General features: G+C 38.7%; 2 protein-coding genes across 3 annotated transcripts; one reads left to right on the top strand and one right to left on the bottom strand.

Annotated features, from left to right (window-relative positions):
• Positions 1-2,593: 2,593 nt before the first annotated feature.
• nudt12 (nudix hydrolase 12) lies at positions 2,594-9,417 on the top strand. The gene is made up of 8 exons (XM_023344124.1): positions 2,594-2,808; positions 3,913-4,118; positions 4,834-5,137; positions 5,937-6,216; positions 6,299-6,466; positions 7,621-7,734; positions 7,824-8,023; positions 8,811-9,417. The coding sequence occupies exons 2-8, from the start codon at positions 3,913-3,915 to the stop codon at positions 8,919-8,921; spliced, it is 1,383 nt and encodes a 460-aa protein (XP_023199892.1). The 5' UTR covers positions 2,594-2,808; the 3' UTR covers positions 8,922-9,417.
• Positions 8,947-19,546, bottom strand: LOC111610352. Of its 2 annotated transcripts, XM_023344123.1 has the most exons (15): positions 19,294-19,546; positions 18,105-18,209; positions 16,721-16,829; positions 16,000-16,136; positions 15,229-15,297; positions 15,074-15,156; positions 14,384-14,573; positions 13,774-13,962; positions 12,536-12,634; positions 12,290-12,451; positions 11,508-11,633; positions 11,095-11,179; positions 10,609-10,690; positions 10,205-10,249; positions 9,999-10,088 (listed from the first exon to the last, which is right to left on the bottom strand). In XM_023344123.1, the coding sequence occupies exons 1-14, from the start codon at positions 19,364-19,366 to the stop codon at positions 10,232-10,234; spliced, it is 1,527 nt and encodes a 508-aa protein (XP_023199891.1). In that variant the 5' UTR covers positions 19,367-19,546; the 3' UTR covers positions 9,999-10,088; positions 10,205-10,231. The 2 variants fall into 2 exon arrangements, with proteins under 2 accessions (XP_023199890.1, XP_023199891.1); XM_023344122.1 differs by lacking the exon at positions 10,205-10,249 and having other exon boundaries at positions 8,947-10,088.
• Between the last annotated feature and the right edge of the window lie 1,133 nt (positions 19,547-20,679).

Consider the following 20,679-nt stretch of genomic DNA (forward strand, 5'->3'; position numbering starts at 1 on the left):
TATTCTCCATTTTAAAGTTCCAAACTAATCCCATGTGTAACATTGCTTTGGATGAAAAAGTCATATACGGCCAAAAAAAGCAATTACCTGATGTAAAAATATTCAAGGCTTTTATTTTGAAATTATTATTATTCTCCATTTTAAAGTTCCAAAGTAATCCCATGTGTAACAGTGCTTTGGATGAAAACGTCAAATAAAGCCAAAAACAGCAATTACCTGATGTAAAACTATTCAAGGCTTTTATTTTGAAATTATTATTATGCTCCATTTTAAAGTTCCAAACTAATCCCATGTGTAACATTGCTTTGGATGAAAAAGTCATATACGGCCAAAAAAAGCAATTACCTGATGTAAAAATATTCAAGGCTTTTATTTTGAAATTATTTATATTCTCCATTTTAAAGTTCCAAAGTAATCCCATGTGTAACAGTGCTTTGGATGGAAAAGTCAGATAAAGCCAAAAACAGCAATTACATGATGTAAAAATATTCAGGGCTTTTATTTTGAAATTATTATTATGCTCCATTTTAAAGTTCCAAACTAATCCCATGTGTAACATTGCTTTGGATGAAAAAGTCATATACGGCCAAAAACAGCAATTACCTGATGTAAAAATATTCAAGGCTTTTATTTTGAAATTATTATTATGCTCCATTTTAAAGTTCCGAACTAATCCCATGTGTAACAGTGCTTTGGATGGAAAAGTCAGATAAAGCCAAAAAGAGCAATTACATGATGTAAAAATATTCAGGGCTTTTATTTTGAAATTATTATTATGCTCCATTTTAAAGTTACAAACTAATCCCATGTGTAACAGTGCTTTGGATGAAAAAGTCATATACGGCCAAAAACAGCAATTACCTGATGTAAAAATATTCAAGGCTTTTATTTTGAAATTTTCAGTATGCTTAATTTTAAAGTTCCAAACTAATCCCATGTGTAACAGTTACTGAGTTAAATCAGTTATATACAGCCCAAAGCAGCAAGTAGTTGTAAAGGCCAGTTCTCAGTCCTGATCTGTTTCAACTGAGGATAGATAGAACTACAATGATGCGTATCTGTAGTCCAAATCAGCAGCCAATAGCCTCTTGAGTTCCGTTGCTATGGCAAATAATGGTCTCAGCAGGTGTGAGCTGTGAGCTCTGAGCTGTCAAACACACAATTGTGTGTTTGAGCAAACACACTTTACTGAAAAAAAGCATTGGAAACAAATCCTTCTTGTTCGGGAACCGTAATACATATTCGAAAAGCGTTTCGAGCGTATGACAGTTCAATGTGTCTTCTGCGATAGTCCCGAGATTCATATCTGTACCTCACTCAGAGCATTTACAGTGATGAGAGAAAGAAATGTTGTGCCCAGATATGAACCGAGATCGGCTGTCACTCTAATATGAGCAAAAATGAGAAACTTTGGGTCGCTTAGAGGCAAATTGTGGACAAACCGTAACTCGTATCGACGAGCCGTCTTCACTTTCGAAGAGATCACAGACGTATCTACAAAATGAAATTTGAATGGCATTTCTAGGTGAATTTGTGACGACACAGAAAATCCTCAAAAATAGGGTAAAATAGGGTATTTCTAGGATTTTTCCCATTGACTTATAATGGGATTTTTTTCGTAGTTTTTTGCGAATTATGTCGCCACGTTAAGCCCAAATCCCACCAAAAGTAATAGCAATCATGGCGTGAATTTTCTGCACGTTTTGATACCTCATTTGTAGGTGTGCACCCAGCGGTATGAGCCGCATTAACGGTTACGGAAGAAAAATAAATAAAGAGACACTTCTCTCCGACAATAGTAATAGGTTCCTGCCATTTGCATGGCAGGCCCCAATAATACTTAAAGAGACGCTTCTCTCCGACAATAGTAATAGGTTCCTGCCATTGCTTTGCATGGCAGGCCCCAATAAAGAAACTTTTCTTGGGAGAATAGCAATAGGTTCCTGCCATTGCTTTGCATGGCAGGCCCCAATAATAATAAAGAAACTTTTCTTGGGAGAATAGCAATAGGTTCCTGCCATTGCTTTGCATGGCAGGCCCCAATAAAGCTATTGGCTTCCCAGCATGCAGGCCTGCAGGTTCTTAAAGGGACATGCTCCCATTTCTCCAGCTGAAACGATGAAAAATTTTAATTAAATGAAAAATATCCCGTATCCTTTGTGGTGTGTGTATGTAGCACCAAAAGGGACTAAATTAAATAAACATATCATGAAATAAAAGTGTTTTAAAAACTCATTAAATAATGGACAGTAATATATATTTAAATCTTTTTGTAAAAATAATTAATAAAAAATTCATATAATTATTTTCTTCCATATATTTTTAAATAAATAGAAGAAAATAATATGTATTTTATAATAATTTTGGGGGTCAGGCTGAAAAGTTTGGCAACATATTTTTATACTTTATATCTGAAACCAAAGTGAAATTATTTAATTGTTCCTCAATCTTTGCCAGTGAAGCTGATTCTGATCAGACTGGTTCCAGATCTGAAGGAAGAAAGTCACATTTTCTGGAAAATCAGAAAAAATATTTTAACAGCTGTAAAAATGAAGACTTTCAGAAAATAACAGAACTAATCAAATTCGCAACACATCAAAACTATGAAGCTGGATACTGGGGGATACGGCTTTAAGGGGAGAAGAAAAGATAAGAAAAAATTTTAAAAAATTACAAGACAAGAAAAACTCTGAACTACTACAGTGCGGGCAGCACCTGAACGCCTCACAGTTCCCGTGTTGTCCTTTGAACGCAGCTCGTCGCCGTTGATCCAACAGCTGAAAGGTGAAGCAGGACGCGGCGAACAAGGTGAGCAGAAGCCGCGTTACGATCATCTTCTGCCTGTAAGTGAAACTGCAGGCGGTTATTTCCCGGAGTTAAAGTCCCGGTGAACCGTGAACCGTAAACCGGCTGTAGTTTCTGCGTCCAGGCGGTTAATGAACCAGAGGAGTCGGTAAAATATCTGTGAGGTTTTTAACTTCCAGGACCGAAGCATGAAGAGTCAGCAGGAAGTGATTCCTGGCGTGTTAAAGCTGGAAGTCAGCTCGCTTTTTATAAAACAGTTTGATTTATAACACTGTGGGTTCCGGTGGGCGGGGCTTCGATGTGATTGACGGCCCTCTGGTCCAATAGGAGAGGGAGAAAATATTTAAAGGCCCAGAGGACTTCCGGCTTTTGACTGAACTTAAGTTTGTCTCAAATTATCTCATTTATTTTCCTTTGTGTTCTGTATGACTGAAACTAAAGTAGATAAATAACAAACAGAGTTATATACTTCTTTAACTCTGATGATTCTGGCTTACAAAATGAAAACTAAATAAAGGTTAAATTATAAGATCAAACAGAAATGTAGGAATTTTAATAAATAAATGTGATTTTATGGCCTTCACCTTAGACACTGAGATCTACGATGAAGACTGCAGTGACTGACCCGCTCCACCAAGAGAGTAACACGAACGTTTTATTTTATTTAGCGGGAGATAAATATTTAGTAAATGAGCTAAATGTTATTGCAATAAATTTTCAGACATTCAGTTTGAAAACTTAAGCTTCATAGCTAAAAAAGCTAAATATTCTGTCTGGAAATTTACTTTGGAGTGAAACATTTAGCTTGCTAACAAAATATTTAGTTAGAGTTAAATATTTAGTTTACTCACTAAATATCTAGGTGGAGCTAAATACTTAGTTGAAAAACTAAATAGTGGGAGTTAAATGTTCAGTCTTGAAACTAAATATTTAGTTTGACATTCAATATTTAGCTTGGAGAAATGATTTGCTAATTTACTGAGAAGCATCTGCATTTCAAATTCCACAGAAACCCAATAAGTTACCAAAGATAACTGATAAATAAAGTTGTTAGTAAGATTAGTGCAGCTGCTTTACGTTTAACGGAAGATTATTTGGTTTTTCCAGATGACGAGTTTGCAGCTGAGCGCCAAAGAGGAAATGTTGGAGAAGTTTCTGGACGCTGCAGCAAGAGGAGACCTGTCCCAGGTGTCCACCCTTCTGTCCAACGCCCCTTCACTCATCAACCAGACGGGACACAGCGGCTGGACGGCGCTGATGCTAGCAGCTCGTAACGGCCACCACCATGTGGCGGAGAAGCTGCTGCTGCTCGGGTGAAACGCTGCTCCTTCGTCTGCAACAATCATGATTAGAGACGCACCGATCCACGTTTTACACTTCCGATACCGATACCGATATCTGAGGGTTAGCATCAACCGATACCGACAACAGCTGAATGACTTTAAATGTTTCTTTTTTTTAAAAACACAGACATAAATGTACTGAATTATAAATGTATTTGATGCACCGATGCAGCTCACTGAAATGCACCAATATCTTCAAAACCGATTAAAACAACGTTAATTTGTTCAGTCAGAGCAATTAGGATTTTAACAGCAAACGTAAAATAAATAATAAAGAAACAAACTGACAGAAACAACATGTTGACCAACTTGATTAAACTTAAAAATAAACTGCAACAAATCGTCTTTCAAACGGTTCAGAAAGTTCAGTTAGAAAATCTAAACATGATGTAAAATAAATAATAAAGCATGACGTCACTCACAGCACAAAGTATAGAACTAGATTGAATAGATCTGCCCTTATGGATCACCGATACCAATCTGGAATTTTTTTCAGTAATGGAGAGATAAAGATATTAATATCTGATCAGTGCGTCTCTAATTATGATTCACTATTCAGGTGATACAGAAATACAGAACTGGGTCAAACTCAAAAAGTTGAACTCTAATCAACATTTAAAATGCTGTAAACTTTCACTGATTTTGATTTCTGAATCTAATCTGTTTTTGTTTTTTTGGCCCTCAGTTGTGACAAGTTCTCAGTGAACAGTTCATCACAGACCGCCTACGATATCGCCACGTTCTGGGGTCACAGACACATCGCCGGCCTGCTGGGCCGCGCGGCCGACGGCTGCGGGCGAATCCTGCCCGGCGCCGACCTCCATCCGCACGAAAACTACTTCAGCAGAGAGACGCTGGACCGGCAGAGCGGGAGGAGAACCGATAAGGTCTGGTTAGAGGCCAAACAGAGCGACTCGGAGACCGTCTACCTCCTGTTCTCCAACCTCAGCCCCATGGTCAGAACGCAGCAGCAGGACGGCAGTGAAGCGGTACGACCCTGAGGCTAACGCCGCATCGACGGGTTGATCGGGTCAAAATACGACGCTGCAGAAGGATCTAACATACACTGCATTAAAGGTTCATCAAAGTAATACAAGTAGAAACAAAGATTTCTATTTTTGACAGATGAAATCAACTTAAACATATTAGTATGAGTAGATTGAGCAAGCTAACGCTAACATTAGCATGCTAAAGAAAACTCTTATAGTGAACCTTTGATTTTAATTTTGCTCAAAATCCTGAAACACAACAATTCCTGCGATGGCATAAAGAAATTTACTTTACCTTCACAGTCTTATATTAATAAATTAAAAAGTAAGATGTTGCACTTTTAGCTTAATATAATAAATATTTTTTTTTGTTTCATTGTTTTGATTTCATTTTAAAAAAAGGTCTATAACCGCCACTGGCACACAGTTAATTGTTTTAGCTTTCAAACTTGTTGAAAATGTTCAAATGTAACAGATTTTCTCTTGACTTTCTTTCCTTTACGTCAAATAAATGGATTCTTAAACTAAATTAAAATAAGTCTAAATACTAGCACTAGCTAGCAAGCCCTGATGTTAGCATGCTAAAGCTAGTTTTCTCATCCTCAGTCACATCTGATGTGTTTTAGTGTTTGTTCAGGGAACACAGAGGTAATTTAGTGCAGATAAGTATGAAGTACAACTGAATTGGCATTTAAAGCAGCTGGTTGGAAAATCTGTTGAGTTTGGGTCAGAAATTTGAATCCAACATGTTGAGATTCATCTCAGTTATTTATTTGACCTTTTGTGGCTCCTCCTGCAGCAGGGGGACATGAAACTGTGCCTGTTCAGGTTTGAGGAAGTGAAGGATCTCCTGCTGAAACCTTCATCCGTGACGATCTTCCTCGGAATAGAGAAGACGAAGAGCCCTTCCTCTTCCTCCTCCTCTGAGAAAGCAGAGAGTCTCTCTGAGCCTCCGGTTTGGTTCGCCATCAACACAGACGAAGACGCTGCTGCCCTCCTGGAGCGCTGCAGAGAAAAGAACTGTTCATTCCCAAGAAGTCCCAACAGAGACCTGCTGAAGCTGAGCGAGGAAGAGGCAGGTCAGGAACTTTCTTCTTCTCCTTCTGTGGTTTTCCTGCCGGTTCTTCCTGAGCGGTGATGCTTCCCTCTGTGCGGCTCCAGGCGTCGTGGCGCAGGCCCGGTCGGTGCTGGCCTGGCACAGCCGCTACAGCTTCTGCCCGACGTGTGGCGGCGCCACCAAGATGGAGGAGGGCGGCTACAAGCGGAGCTGTCTGAACTCTGAGTGCCGCAGCCTGCAGGGTGTCCACAACACATGCTACCCAAGAGTCGGTACGAATCTGCCGCTCTGCTCCTCAAACACCAACATCAGCAGGAAAGTTTAGACAAAGCTGCAAAGAAACAGCAAGAAGATAGTTAAACGACAAGCACCAAAAAGGTGAAGTTCTTATGTAATTCCCAATTTTTCAGCTGTCGCCTTCAGTTACTATAAAATGCTAAATGTATCAAATATGATCTAAAAGAAATTTGACTTCATAACACCTTGAAATTGGGCCTCTGTCTCTTTAAAAACTCCTGCTCTTCCTGAAGCTCCGCCTTCAGGACGTCGTTCCAACATGGCTTCTCTATTAACCCTTTAACGTTTTTTTCCTGCGTTGATCTGAGAAGCAGCTCCTTAATAACCTCAGCAGGTGTTTGCTAATTGCTGCTGGCTAGTCTGAAGGAGCTGAGTGGAGGAGGAGCTGTGCCTCGAAGGCGGAGCTAGGTTCTCCCAGGTGTTTTGCACAGCTGAATGGTTGGCATGGAGACTAAAGTATTTCTCAGACATTCATTAAAGAATCAAGTTTTTGATGAGGGAATAACATTATAACGTGATGGAAAATCAGAAATGTGGTTTCTATGATACTGCCCCTTTAACAGTGAGCGATCGTAGTTATAATGAAGAGTTAATGTTCAAACTAAACAGAGCAGGACCCTGAACACATCCCTGTGGGGCTCCATCAGCAAGTGAGATAATACATGAAAAAATTCGTAATAATATAAGAATAAAGTCAAGCAACAATAGTTGCATAATGAGAATAAAGTAATAAAACTTCAGTAAAGTCAAAATAATACAAAAATAAAGTGGTAATAATATGACAGTCATAAAAATATGAAAATAACGTCGTACAACAATAAAGTCAAAATAATACCAGAATGAAGCCTTTGATTGGCTGAACTGAGGTTCACTTGTTCACCACTAGGGGGAGCGCTTGAACACCACCGATCAGAACCAGATCCATTTATCTGATCTTCAATGAAAATACCTTTAAAATTGTCCAAGTTTAAAATGTTAATCTAATTACAACATGTGAAATTTCCAGATAAACACTGAACAAAACTTAAAATACAGTTTAAATAAGTTATCTTTAACTTTTTAAAAAGTCTTTTAAGTAAATTTATTTCTGATCACAGATGAACATGGATGTTTGTCAACCTGATTTCAGACCCAGTGGTCATCATGCTGGTGATCCACCCTGATGGAAACCAGTGTCTGCTGGGCAGGAAGAAGGTTTTCCCCGTCGGGATGTTTTCCTGTCTCGCCGGATTCGTGGAGCCTGGTGAGCTGGCAACACACACACACACACACACACACATCCTGGCCTGAAAAGCCGCCGGCCGCGGTCTGAGCGGGTCTCCATGGCTGCAGGGGAGACGCTGGAGGAGGCGGTGAGGAGGGAGACGGAGGAGGAGAGCGGCGTGACGGTGGGCCCGGTCCAGTACGTCTCCTGCCAGCCGTGGCCCATGCCCTCCAACCTCATGATCGGCTGCCTCGCCGTCGCCGTGTCCACCGACATCAAGGTGGACGAGAAGGAGATCGAGGAGGCGCGGTGGTTTCCACGGCAACAGGTCAGCAATAAATAATCCTGACGACATTAAGAGACGTTATTTTAGGCCTGTTGCAGTAACTAATTTTACTGGATGATAAATTGTCCCAGAAGTTATTCATTAATTATAATATTGTTGTTTTGAGATAATATAATGAAATGAGTTCATCCTCTCAAAGATCGATAAAGTTTAAACTCTGATAAACATTTAACACTGTAACTGGAAAACATTTAAAATATCCAAACAAAACAACAAATAAAAAGAATTATGAAAACAAAATTGTCCTTTAAAAGGTTTAGTTGAGACCAAAACACCAGACTGAAGACTTTTGTCATCCAGTTTTTGGTAGAAAGAAAGAAAAACAAATCAATTAAGAGGAAATTATTGAGTTTGTTTTGGTTTATTATGGGATGGATTTATTCATTACCAGTTTTACCCATTTTAAAAAGCCAGTATCATGTAAAGTCAACCTTTTCTATCTTTCCATCTTGTTATAAAATGTTTCCCTCATCAGAAACAAACATGGAGTGTTGCTTTGACTCTTTCATGCATGAGAAGTCCTGTAATCTCCATGGCAACCATTCAGCTGTAAAACACCTGGCTGGACCCCGCCAACAAGTTCATGGCTTGTTTTTGAGCCATGAACTTGTTGGTGTTTTTGGATCAGCTTCAGGCTCAGCAGGTTCAGTTCAGTTCTTCCTCCTCTGACAGCAGAATCAGCCGCTGCAGGCAGAAGGTCTCAGCTCTCAGCAGGGTTTCTCATTCACCCTCACAAACACAAACCTGAGTTTTCATCTTCTGTTTGTAGGTGATCGATTCTTTATTCAGAGGAGACCGCTCAGTGTTCGTCATCCCGCCCAGGCAGACAATCGCCCATCAGCTGGTCAGACACTGGATCTGCATGAACTCCAACCTCTGATACGAAACGTTCAGGATTCGATCTGTTGCTGAAACGTTCAAATGGACCAAACATCTGATTTTAAATGAAACACAACAACTGCTGGGCTCTATAGACTCATCTCCACACGGCGCTTCAGGTTTTACTTTTTATTTCCTGGTTCATGAAGAGAAACAAACATTTACACAAAGCTGCAACACAAAGAGAAACCACAGAGGAAGAAATCTGCTAGCGTAGGTTTTTGGAGATTGGAGAATAACAGATCATCGTCATCAGCAAAAAAAAGTCATTTTTCCAGGGAAGTAAAATGTTTAATAAATTCCCTGACTTACCTTGACTAACGTAACTGGATAGAAGAAACAGTTAAAAGAAAATAATTAAATCTTTTTGGTCCTTTTGGTTCATAAAACTGTTTTTATTAATGTCAAATGTTTTTACTGATTAATTTTTCCTACATCAAATTTAAACCAGTGCTGCACATGTTGGATCTCTAAACAAATAAAAGATCTCAAATGAATACTTTTCTTTTATAAGTTGCCATTTCAGATGTTTTTATTTTTATATTCATAACGAAGGTTCAGTAACTCATTAAAGCAGTTTCCTGTTTGTGTTGTCATGGACTTTTCAGCCACTAGGGGTCAGTGTTCCTCCTCTGAGTTAATGCAGGACTGATACTGAAGGTTCTGATCCAGCTGCTGGTTCTGCTCTGAAGCAGCCGTTTGTTAAATACTCGACCTCAGGGACCGGTTTGAGCGGTCCAGTCACCGGTTCCGGTTGCTCCAGGAAGTCCGTCAGGAGTTCTGAAAACCGAAACGTGAAAGCCTGATGATGATGATGATGATGATGATGATGGGGTGGATAAACATCTTCCTCGCTCTGAGGAGAGCAGCCGCTCTCTTCCTGTTCCTGCAGCAGAGGACCTTCGGTTCCTCCGATCTCCGACGTAAAAACTGACTGAAGAGAGAGCAGCTGCTGCTCTGTGATTGGCCGAACGTCCCACTCGTGTCCTGTGATTGGTTTGGTACCAGTAATGTGCACAGTGTCCAGTTTGACTGAGAGGCTGCTGATTGGTGGCAGAGACGTCTCCTTATGCAGATCTTTGGGGCGGACCAGGATCAGATGCTTCTGTCCTAAAATGTCCGTCACCTGGAAGTCGGCCACGTCCAGGAAGTTCCTCTCCGCACATTTCTGAGAAAATCAACAGAAACACTCAGATGACGAAGATGTTTTGTTCCTGCAGTTTGGCTGATTTTTAAATGTTTTGCTTTCGATCAATGAAAACTTCTCATTTGTTATAACCTTACATTTTTAGTTGCTTGGATGTTGCGTTGTTATTGGTTTTTCTGTTGCTTTAACAGAAAGTGAAAAGCTGTGAAGTTTATTGCTGTATTATTTTTTCTTCATTATTTTATTTCTCCAGTTGTAGCACAATGTGTACTCTAGTTAACGTGTAACTAACCGCATAGCTCCGCCCCCAAACAAATTTAGAAAAATCCTACCAAAGTGGGCGGAGCAAAGACACACAGAGGGGCGTGGCCAAGTGTCCATGTTGCCCCCAAACACCATTTTATTTTTGGCTCCAGTTGTTTGCAGAACCTAGCTAATTTGTCAATTTTTTACTGCATATAGCTTGGATTGTAAAATCTTTTATTGGAGGAAGAAATCTTCCCCAAACAGAAACGAAATGAAAGAATAAAAGTCCGATCACCTTCAGGTTCGGGTTCAGCAGCCACTGGCCTGCCGTGCTTTTTCTAGGGCTGGAGATCATCGGGAAGAAGTACGACTTGTATCTGCACAGAAACGCCATTTATAGTCAGAATCAAAAATATACAAACATGAAGACATGATCTCTACAAGCAAAATGTCTAAGAGATAAAGTCACAGGAAATCCTGAGGAAAGCTGAATTATCTTATCGCCTTCACATCTGAACTTCCTTTCAGTAAAGTGAAAAATAACAAAATAAACCATCAAAGTTCACTGAGGATCTTTAAGAAACGCCTGAAACTAATAATCAGAATCAAAAATTGTTTAGTAAGAAGAAAGTTTTACATTTTAGAAACTGGTGATAAATATGTTTTAGATACTAAAAATTAATAAATAATATAACATAAACTACATTTCAACATATTAAACAGAAGCAACAGACGGACGGAGCAGCATTATCAGATGTCATGTTCGTCTCCAGTAACTCACAGAGTTCTGGAGAGGACGGAGATGATCGTCACCATGACGACCAGGAGCAGCAGAGGAATCACCATGGCAACTGCTGGAACTTCATCTGAGGAGAGAAAATCCCAGAATATCAAACCGGCTCCAACAACTTCATCCTCTGAGACTCAGATGCTGGTTTAGTTCGACAGATCGCAGATTACATGTTGCTGCAATAACATGCTGTCACCAGCAGGTGGCGCATGAAGAGCAGACCAATCAGCAATGAGGAATGTCGGATTCCCCTCAAACTAAAGACAGTCACCATAAACAGTCCAAACTCCAACCAACCAGGAGTTCCTCCCTGCTCAGATCAACTCGTTGCTTTTTAATTTCACACGATTAAAAACAACAAGCTGGTGTCTCTTTCATTTGAGTTTCGGGGCTGAACAGCTCACCATAATGAGTGGCCACAGGGATGATGATTCTGGAAACATTGTCAGCCAATAGGAGCAGAGAATACTCAGTGCTGGGAGTCAGGTTGGAGAAGGTGTGCTGCTGCTGGTCCGGCCACAAAGACAGAGCTGGAAAACAGATTATAGACCTGATGGCTGTTCACAGGTGAAAGAAACAAACATTTGTTTTTATTTCCTTCCAAGCAGCCAAACCTGGATAATCAAGCTAATTTGGGTGAAGCTAATTAACAGTGGTGGACACCTCTAACTAAAAATGTAGCTGTGCTAACCCAAAAGCACTAATCATAAATATTAGTTATGCTAATGCTAAATCCCGATACCAACATAGTATTTAGTGGTAGCTAACGCTAAAGCGCTATACCAACATTGGGCTCTCAAAAAAATTCATAACTGTAAATTTATGCATGTATTAGTTTAACTAACACCCCTAGTTGTTGTTCATATAAGTGCTGTATTCTTCTATATAATTTATTTGTTGTTTGTTTTACTCAATGTTCACTAAAAAAGAGAAAATGAGATGAAACAGAACTGCTGTGGAAACAGACTTCTACATTTGAGCATGAATATAACCAGAATTTCTAACTGGCAATGACAAAACGTCAACAGAGATGTTGAACTTTATTTAGCCAGAAAAACGTTTCAAAGTTAGCTAAGATGCTAAAGCGAAAAATTAGCTCTGCTATTAGCGGTTGCCACCAAAACTGATGAATAGTTTTGGCTGCTTGTGTCTCAGCTTCACTAAACTTTAAATACACGATACTAACATGCTTCAGGTGAAAACAGACGTTGTGTGTCGGCGTCTCTCCTCAGCATCACTCGGTATTGGTCCACTCTGATTGGTCCGGGCTTCCTTTGCCACGCCCACACGACGGTCACCGTGGTTTTAGTGACGCTGACGACCTTCAGACTGACGACCTCCATCAGGGCTGAGAGAAAACGCAGAAGAAAATCACCCAGAGGTCATGCTTCTCTTCATCCTCTTCGTTAAAAACAGCGGTTGCCATGGTTACCTCCATATTGCAGACTGCCGGCCAGAGACCGAGTAGGTCCACACTGCTGGTTATAGACAGGGAACACACTGACCAGGTACGACTCATCAGGGTCAACACCTGGAGACACAAACAGGGTCAGAAACTGAACAAGATGGAAAAAAGAAACAACACAAAAGTACAAACAAAGTTTTCCAAAGAGATTTTAAGAAGCAGCTGCAGCTCAAACACTTGTGTTGGTTTGGAAATTTTAACTAAATTAACTAAATTCAGCAAAAAAAAAAATTAAGAATATTACAGGAAATTAGGGCTGGACAATAATGTATTTCATGATAGATGTATTATCAATAATCAATAGATAATGCATCTATATAGTATTCAATATATAGAATATTCACCTAACTCTGATCCACAAGTGCACGGCATTCTGGGAGATGTAGGCAGAGGAAAGACTCACAGCTACGCAAGATTTGGTGGCATCAACTAACTCACTCACTCTTTGGTTACCTAGCAACTCACTCACTCTTTGGCTACCTAGCAACTCACTCACTCTTTGGTTACCTAGCAACAACCTGTTGAGTAACTTGCGCAGCAGCAGTTCCATGTTTCGCTAACGAGCCTCATAACTTCTTAAAAACAGAAGAACATGGAGGGGAAACTGGATAAAACAGGAAACGTCACCAGCAGTTTGACAGTTTGATTTAAAAGCAAAAAGAAAAAAAAAATTCTTAATTATTGATATCGACTGATATGAATCACTTAATTTCTTCAGGCCTAAAAATTACATGTGGAGTACAACAAGGTTCAATTCTTGGACCACTCCTATCTAATATCTATGAGCTCTCATAAGTAATAATATTAGTTACCATAACTATGCAGATTTACATGACGATGTCACCAGGTGACCTTTGAACCATCCAATCACTGAACAGATGCTTAGAACAGATAAATGTGTGGATGTGCCTAAACTTTCTCCAGCTGAACAGAACAAAACTGAAGTTATCTTTGTTTTAAATCTAGAGTTATAAATCTAGAGCTGTAGATCTAGTTTCAGTGCACAGCTTCTGGTATTACTGCTGGAAACCAGAGATCAGGTTGAACCTTCAGAGTCACATAAAGACAGTTACAAAGTCGGCCTTCTGTCACCTGAAGAACATTTCCAGGATTAGAAACACCTGATTAAGTTGCCTTTGATTTATAATAATAGGAAAAATAGATAATATTTTTTAGAATTATGAACTATAAACATGTCAGGTGACCTGTGATGACAGCAGAGGAACTGGAACCGTTGACTCTGACCCATCGGCTGCTGGACGGGTTCTCTTCTGAGCGCCACTGAACGACAACATGGCCGCCAGGCGGAGCGGTGGCGGTCGTCCACCGGACCTGCAGCTCTTCGTTTTCAGGATAACCGCTGGAAATCCACAAGTTCCTCACAGAGAGTCGAGCTGCAGGAGGAAGAAAGTTTCACAGAAAATGAAACGGTTAGAGAACCCACTAATGAACGAACACGTTTTAAAAATCTTCTCATTTTATAGTATTTAAAGTAAAGTATTGAAGTTTGTCAGTTTTTCAGTTTTTGATTCAGAGGTTTTTCAAACAACCCTTGATAATTTAACCCCAACTGATGTGACAGGAAGTAGTTTTATCCAACATCTGGTCACTTCCTCTCTGAATTCTCAGTTTCTCCTCTGATAAGAAACTCAACCTCACTCAGGATGTTGCAAAACTGAAGCAACAGAAATTAAAACGTGACAATTTAAAAGATAACGGTCAACTTTCCTGTTTTGATGAGACAGGAGAAAAGTTTTCGGTGTTTAATTTACAATGAACTGAATCCTCTGATCAGTCAAGCTGTGAAAAACTCACGGTTCTGATCCTGTGTGTCGATCTGCAGTCGGGTTGCGGGTCCGAAACCAGCTGCGTTGAAGGCCCGAACTGTGGCGCTGTAGTTCCCCCCCTTCACCACCAGGAGGAAAGTCGTCTCGGTGACGTTTTGAACGTGTTCGTTTGGGTCGATGCGGACCTGGTACCCAAGGACCCGACCTGGATCAGAACCCTGAAATCCAGAGAAAATATAGAACATGAGATTCTTCCACACGATTAAAATGTTTCTGTTACTTTTTGAATTATTAATCAACACGTTATGAGTTATGAGGGTTGCAGGGTGGAGCAGTATGGAGCTAAATTATTGCCATAAAATTTGTTTAAAAATGATTTACTGAAGTTTTAAAAAATAGCAAGGAGCTGAATTGTGATCAAGAAATGCGTTTAAAAATTTTTGAAACTGTTAAATTACAAAAATAACTGTATGGAGCAAAATTAGGGCCTTAAAATTTGTTTAATAATTTGAAAAAAGTAAGTGAATTTGAAACTGTAAAATCATGAAAAGGTAAATCTAATTATGTAAATACTTTGCCTGATATTAGCTAAAAGCTAATTTTTTATTTTGTGCTTTTAGTGCATTTAGGTCCTATCAAATTAATCTTTCAGTATATATTTAATGTGTTCAACATCTGGTTCTTATCTGACAGCATGAATTGATTCGACAAGTTTTACCATCCAGATGAGATGAAGGAGGAGAAACTCTTCATCGCCTGTCTTCTCCACTCTGTAACACAACTCTGCAGGCCTGGAGGGAACTGGAGACATAACGGTTAAAAATGATGCCAACCCATCATTTCAGTTAATTAATATGAATAAATAGTTTGTACCTCTGTCCAGGGTTCGTACGGTCGTGTCTCCGCTCCTGTCGCTCCCGATCACAGACTCTGAAGTTTTGGCTGCAGAGACCAAATACAGATTTCATCAGTCAGTCGACTTTCTCAGGCGCAGAAACAGACGACAACACAACCAAACTATACTGTGACATTTATAGATATTAATGTGTGCACCAGTAAATGTTTAAAATCCACACAAAAAGAAATAAAAACACCTCAGGTTTACTTGTGTAAAAACAAGATGCGTCCTCTTTAGCACAAAACATTTTCACATGCATGAAAAGATTAGTGTGGAAACAGCGGGTTTAAAATGAGATAAGAGCATATTCTCACTTTGATAACACGTTCACGTCATTTAGTAACGTCTGAACACGATGCAGTGACACGTAGGCGGGATATGGACTTGCAGAAGAGGAAGTTACTGAAGCAACTAAATACAGAAAATGTGAACAAAACAAGGTGTGGAATGGAAAAAAAGGACATTTTCACAAGATGAAATTTGTAGATAAGATATTAGAACGGCAGACAAAACTAGACATGTAATTAAGTTGCAAAACTACGGTGGCCAACAAGTCCAAACGCATGAATGATGTAAACTCCAAAACACACAAAAAAACTAATGCAACAGAAAAATTCTGCAACCACAGGAAACAGAAGCAAAAGAGAAAATGCTCCTACCTGGGGAAAGAAAAGTGTGTTCAGTAGTTTAGAGAGGCATTCTGAAAGATTGTCTGAAAGATTTAAAACCAGAGGAAATGTTTTAACCTGCATCCAACAGTAACTGAGGCTGAGACCATTCGTCTGTCCCGGTCAGGTAGCTCCGTATCCGGGCCGTCACACGGAGAGAACCCAGGAAGGCCGCAGGGTTGAAGATCCCCAGACAGGAATAGACTTCTGACCCGCTGAGGAAAGACACAAAGACGGCGGCGTGTTAGAGGCACTGTAGATACAAAAGGAGTAAATTTCTGCTAAAATACTCAGAAATATTAGATTAAGCTCAGAAATTATTTGGAAAAAACGAGGAAGTTTTCAAGTTTCAGATATCAAAAATAAGGACATTTCTAGCAAACTTTTGAATCTGCCAGGAAAACATTGAAATTAATAAAATAAATATTTAGGAAAATTAGGAAAATTAGGAAAATCTGACCTTCAAAAGTGGAAAATCTGAAAGAAAAATTTTTTACATTTTGAGATTCTCAGAAATAAAAAAAAAAAACAAAAAAAACAGCTAGGACATTTCTGATTTTGAAAAGTCCAAATTTGCTAGAAAAACTTAAATTTTGGTATTAATCTCAGAAATTTCTTAGAAAAACCTTGGAAGTTGTTTTTTTTATTCACTTTTGAAACTCAGAAATTTCCTTGTTCTTTCTGAGATTAATCTCAAAATCTCTAAGCGTCTTGGTGGAAATGTTCTTGTCCTTTTTATCCGCCCCGACCCGCCGCGGTGCAGAACCGGACGCGGTGGAGTGACTTCAGATCGTCTCACCTGGTGAAGACGAGCGAGACTCGACTCTCAGCCTGCTGGCTCCAGCTGCAGCTCACAGATCTGACTCCGTCTGCAGTCTGCTGGTAGTAACAGGACATGTTCAGCATCTCTGCAGAGGAGAATCAAAAACCTCCAGTCAAGTTCAACACCCGACACTTTCAACCGTCTCAGTTTGGTTTACTGGACAAAATGTCAACTTTACCACCAGCTAGCAGCTAGCTGCTCTGAAACTTTACTTCCTGCCTGCACATTTACTGATCGTGCTCAAAGATTATCATCGAGAAGCAAAAAACGTGGAAACTTCCCATCATCCAACAGTTACAGTCATAATCAACAAACTAGAATAAAGCCCATATTTCAGTTTAAATTGTAATATCCTAATATTTATCGTTTTGGGTCTAAATTGGTCCTGAATTTAGACAGTTTATCTGCTAAATTCAGTTTGTCTCATACCTTTTAGCAAATTGTGATATTGTTGTGTAAATTTGTTTATTGTGCAACATTTAGTATGAAACCAGTGCTGCCCCCTGTGGGTTGAACGGTGGTACTGCAGTTGAATGTTTCTGTTGGTTCCAACAGTCCAGTTGGGTTGCCGTCTACATCACAGCCCCCCGTTTGCTATACAGCCATGTCAGAGACTGGCAGCAGGGTCTAGGAAGGGAAATGTTCAATGCTGTCGCCATGAAAGTTTCCAACAACAAAGGAACAAGTCGTCAGGTTTGTCACTCGTTGCTTTTTTGATAATAATAAAATCTCTAGCGGGTCTGAAAAGTCTCCAGGTTGGGCTGTTGTCATGACAACAAGCCCACTTAGGCCCTCCCCTCATTCTCAAACTTGGCCACGCCCTTAGGTTTTTTTTTTGTTGACCCCGCCCCTAAATCATCAGGGGGCGGAGCTATTCGGTTTTCATTTCCCATTCAGTCACAGTCAACAAACTAGAATAAAAGCCCATGTGGCACACAGAGAACTCCATACGTTTGGAGGTAAAACATTTATTTAAAAAGCCAATAAATTGGGGCGTGCTGTGGTGGCACAGGGGGTTAGCACGCCCCACATTTGGAGACCGGGAGTCGTCGCGGGTTCGACTCCTGGTCTGCCTACTGTCCAAAAAAAATGCGAGCCACTAGCGCCGCAAAAACTCTTCGGAGAAAAAAAAGCCAATAAATTACCAAATATAGTTTATAATGAAACATAAATAATTCTGAACTCTAAAGATTCAAGTCTGGATCTAAAGTAGCGCCCCTGGAGGAACCTTGAGGTATTACATCACAATTGCAGACCTTTAAAAATATTAATAAAACATAAAGTGTGTTAAAATGCAATTTCATCAGATTTTTAAGGCTTTTGTCTAATATTTCAAAGTGTTTCCATGAATGTGTCTCACTCTGTGAAGGTGAAGGCGGCGGAGGTTTGCAGTCTCTCTGGTTGGTGACGCAGATCCGGTCGTTTCCCTCACATGGTTTCAGCTCAAAGTGTCTCACTGTGATTTCTACCATAGAAAAACACAAACAGATCCTGAAACTGCTATAATTTAATATACACAACTTATTTTAAATAAATATTTACTTTATGAAATTTTTAAAGAATCTAAATTTTAGCTCTACAATTTTGGTTCTAAAATCAAGAAAAACAATTTGAAGAAAAAAATTTATTAAAAAAAAATAAACAAAGTATTGCCATAAAACAGTTCAATCAAAGACATAAATAATAATTAAGAAGATTAAAAAAATATAGAAGCAAAAATACAAACAAACTACAAAGACAAAAACAAAAACAAACAAACCATAAAACTCAGAAACAGCAAAAGTTGATATTTAAGAAAAAATAATTGAAAGAAAAGCACAAAGTTTCCAACATACTGACAAGAAAAAAATGTTTAATGTGTTTTGGAAATCCAATTGTTATTCTATATAAATATAAAAATGTTACTTTATCATTTTATGAGAAAAGTAGTTAGATGTAAGTAAAGAATACATTAAGAATTATATTTCAGCATATAAATATTATACCGCCAGTAATAAGGGAAATTACAAATGTACTTATAGTATTATAAATATTAAAACAGTACATTTTAGTTTTAGTAATTCATAAAAAAAAGTGTAAAAATACACTGCAAAAACTAAACCTTACTAAGTATCTGGTCTATTTTCTACTGGAAATATTTTGGTAGACTTGAAGTTTATTAAGATTCACTTAGTGATTCCTTTATACATAAAGTACTAGCATAAACTTCAATGAACTAAAATGTGAATCACAATTTTAAAAATAGTAAATTAGTGCAAACTTAAAAAATGACCTGAATTTGTATTAATCGGTTTATTATCTACCTCGAACATTTTTATACTCAAACTCGTGAATTTAATGAAACGAGTTTTGGGTTCAGACTGGTGGGACTCATATCTGACTGAACTTTGAACGGATCAATGAAAAAACAAGGTTACCGATCGATCGGATGTGGAAAATGTTTAAAAACGTCTCTGAAAATGAAAAATGCTCAGAAGAATTAAAGTTGAATAAAAGCTGGATCTGCCTCAGATGTTTCCCTCCATGGTGGAGCTGTGAGCCAAACTCACCGAAGCAGAATCCACCGAGGCGAATCACCAGCGTCCAGATGAGAAAGAGCCGCTCCAGAGAGCAGCGGTCCATTTCAGCAGAACAGAACCAGCAGGAGGAACCTCAGGATTTTTATATTAATCTCAGAAATTTCTTAACCTCAGGAAACATCTGGAAACATCAGGAGACATCCAGCTGCTGTCTGCTGCAGCCCTGAACCCGAAGGACTCGCCTCTGAGGCCGAGCAGGAAGCGACTCCGTTCAGCGGCTCGATGCGTCACACTGAGGCTTTCACTTCCTCTCCATCATCATCATCATCATCATCATCATCATCATCATCAGGGGAGCTGGTTTTTACTCAGTAGAGATAAAAACAATTTCATTTCTTCATTGTTGGATGTAAACACAAACAAAATCACCAAGTTAAATAAAGAGTGGTTTCTGTAAGTAAAAAACATTTAAGTTCAAAATTACTTTATTAGAATTATAAAAAATTTTTTTTTGAGAATTAAGTCATAATATAATTTTATGACTATTTTCACAATTCCAGAAGTAAAACATTTATTCACCCAATTTAAAATGTTTGAAACTAGTCATTAAATAATGAGAATAAATTCATAGTATTATAATTTCATGTCTTTTTCACAATTAATTCCAAAAATTTAATGCAACTCATATCATCCAGTTTTCTTCAAACAGTTGTTGCTGTTGGCTGTATGAAGTAAAGATCTCCTGTAGCAGTCTGTATCACAGTGGTCCTGAAGAAGCCTCTGACTGAAGAGGATGCTCAGGGTTGTCCATTTGTTTGATTTTAAGACGAATCCTTCACAAATCACACATTTCTTTTTATAGGAGGTCATTTTCTTTTGTCACATTTAAACCAGAATCTTTTGGGTTTCTGTCGTCATCCGTTCATCTTTATAAACTCTGATTCAGTTAAAGCCAGAAGTATTCACACCCGGCTGGGTTATGATAGTTTTCATTTTCTCCAGTTTGAATTAGATTTTACTAGTCATTAGTTAAATATCGTTTAGTTTTAATGCAGTTTTTATTAGTTACAGTTTGGTTTTTCATACTTTGGTTAATTTTTAGGTGCAAAAGTCAAAAAAGGTCAAATTTGCAGATGGCTGACATAAACTGCTTGTGTGTGGAGGAAAACAAAAAAATCTTTCACTTCAGTTTGAAAGGCTAATAAACTAATTTATTAGCACAAAAACAAAGGATATTATATAAACACATACATATAGTTCCAGTTAGTTAAAGGTTTTCCTCATTAATTACTGTTTTCATTTATTTCAGTTAAAATGTTTGATCAGTTTTTGTTATTTTTAGTTAACCATAATAACCTTTATTCACACCTTCAGCACATTGATTTAATGTACATTCTGGTTTGGTTCTGAAAGATG

The sequence above is a fragment of the Xiphophorus maculatus genome, chromosome 12, assembly GCF_002775205.1.
Source record: "Xiphophorus maculatus strain JP 163 A chromosome 12, X_maculatus-5.0-male, whole genome shotgun sequence".
Taxonomy (NCBI): domain Eukaryota; kingdom Metazoa; phylum Chordata; class Actinopteri; order Cyprinodontiformes; family Poeciliidae; genus Xiphophorus; species Xiphophorus maculatus.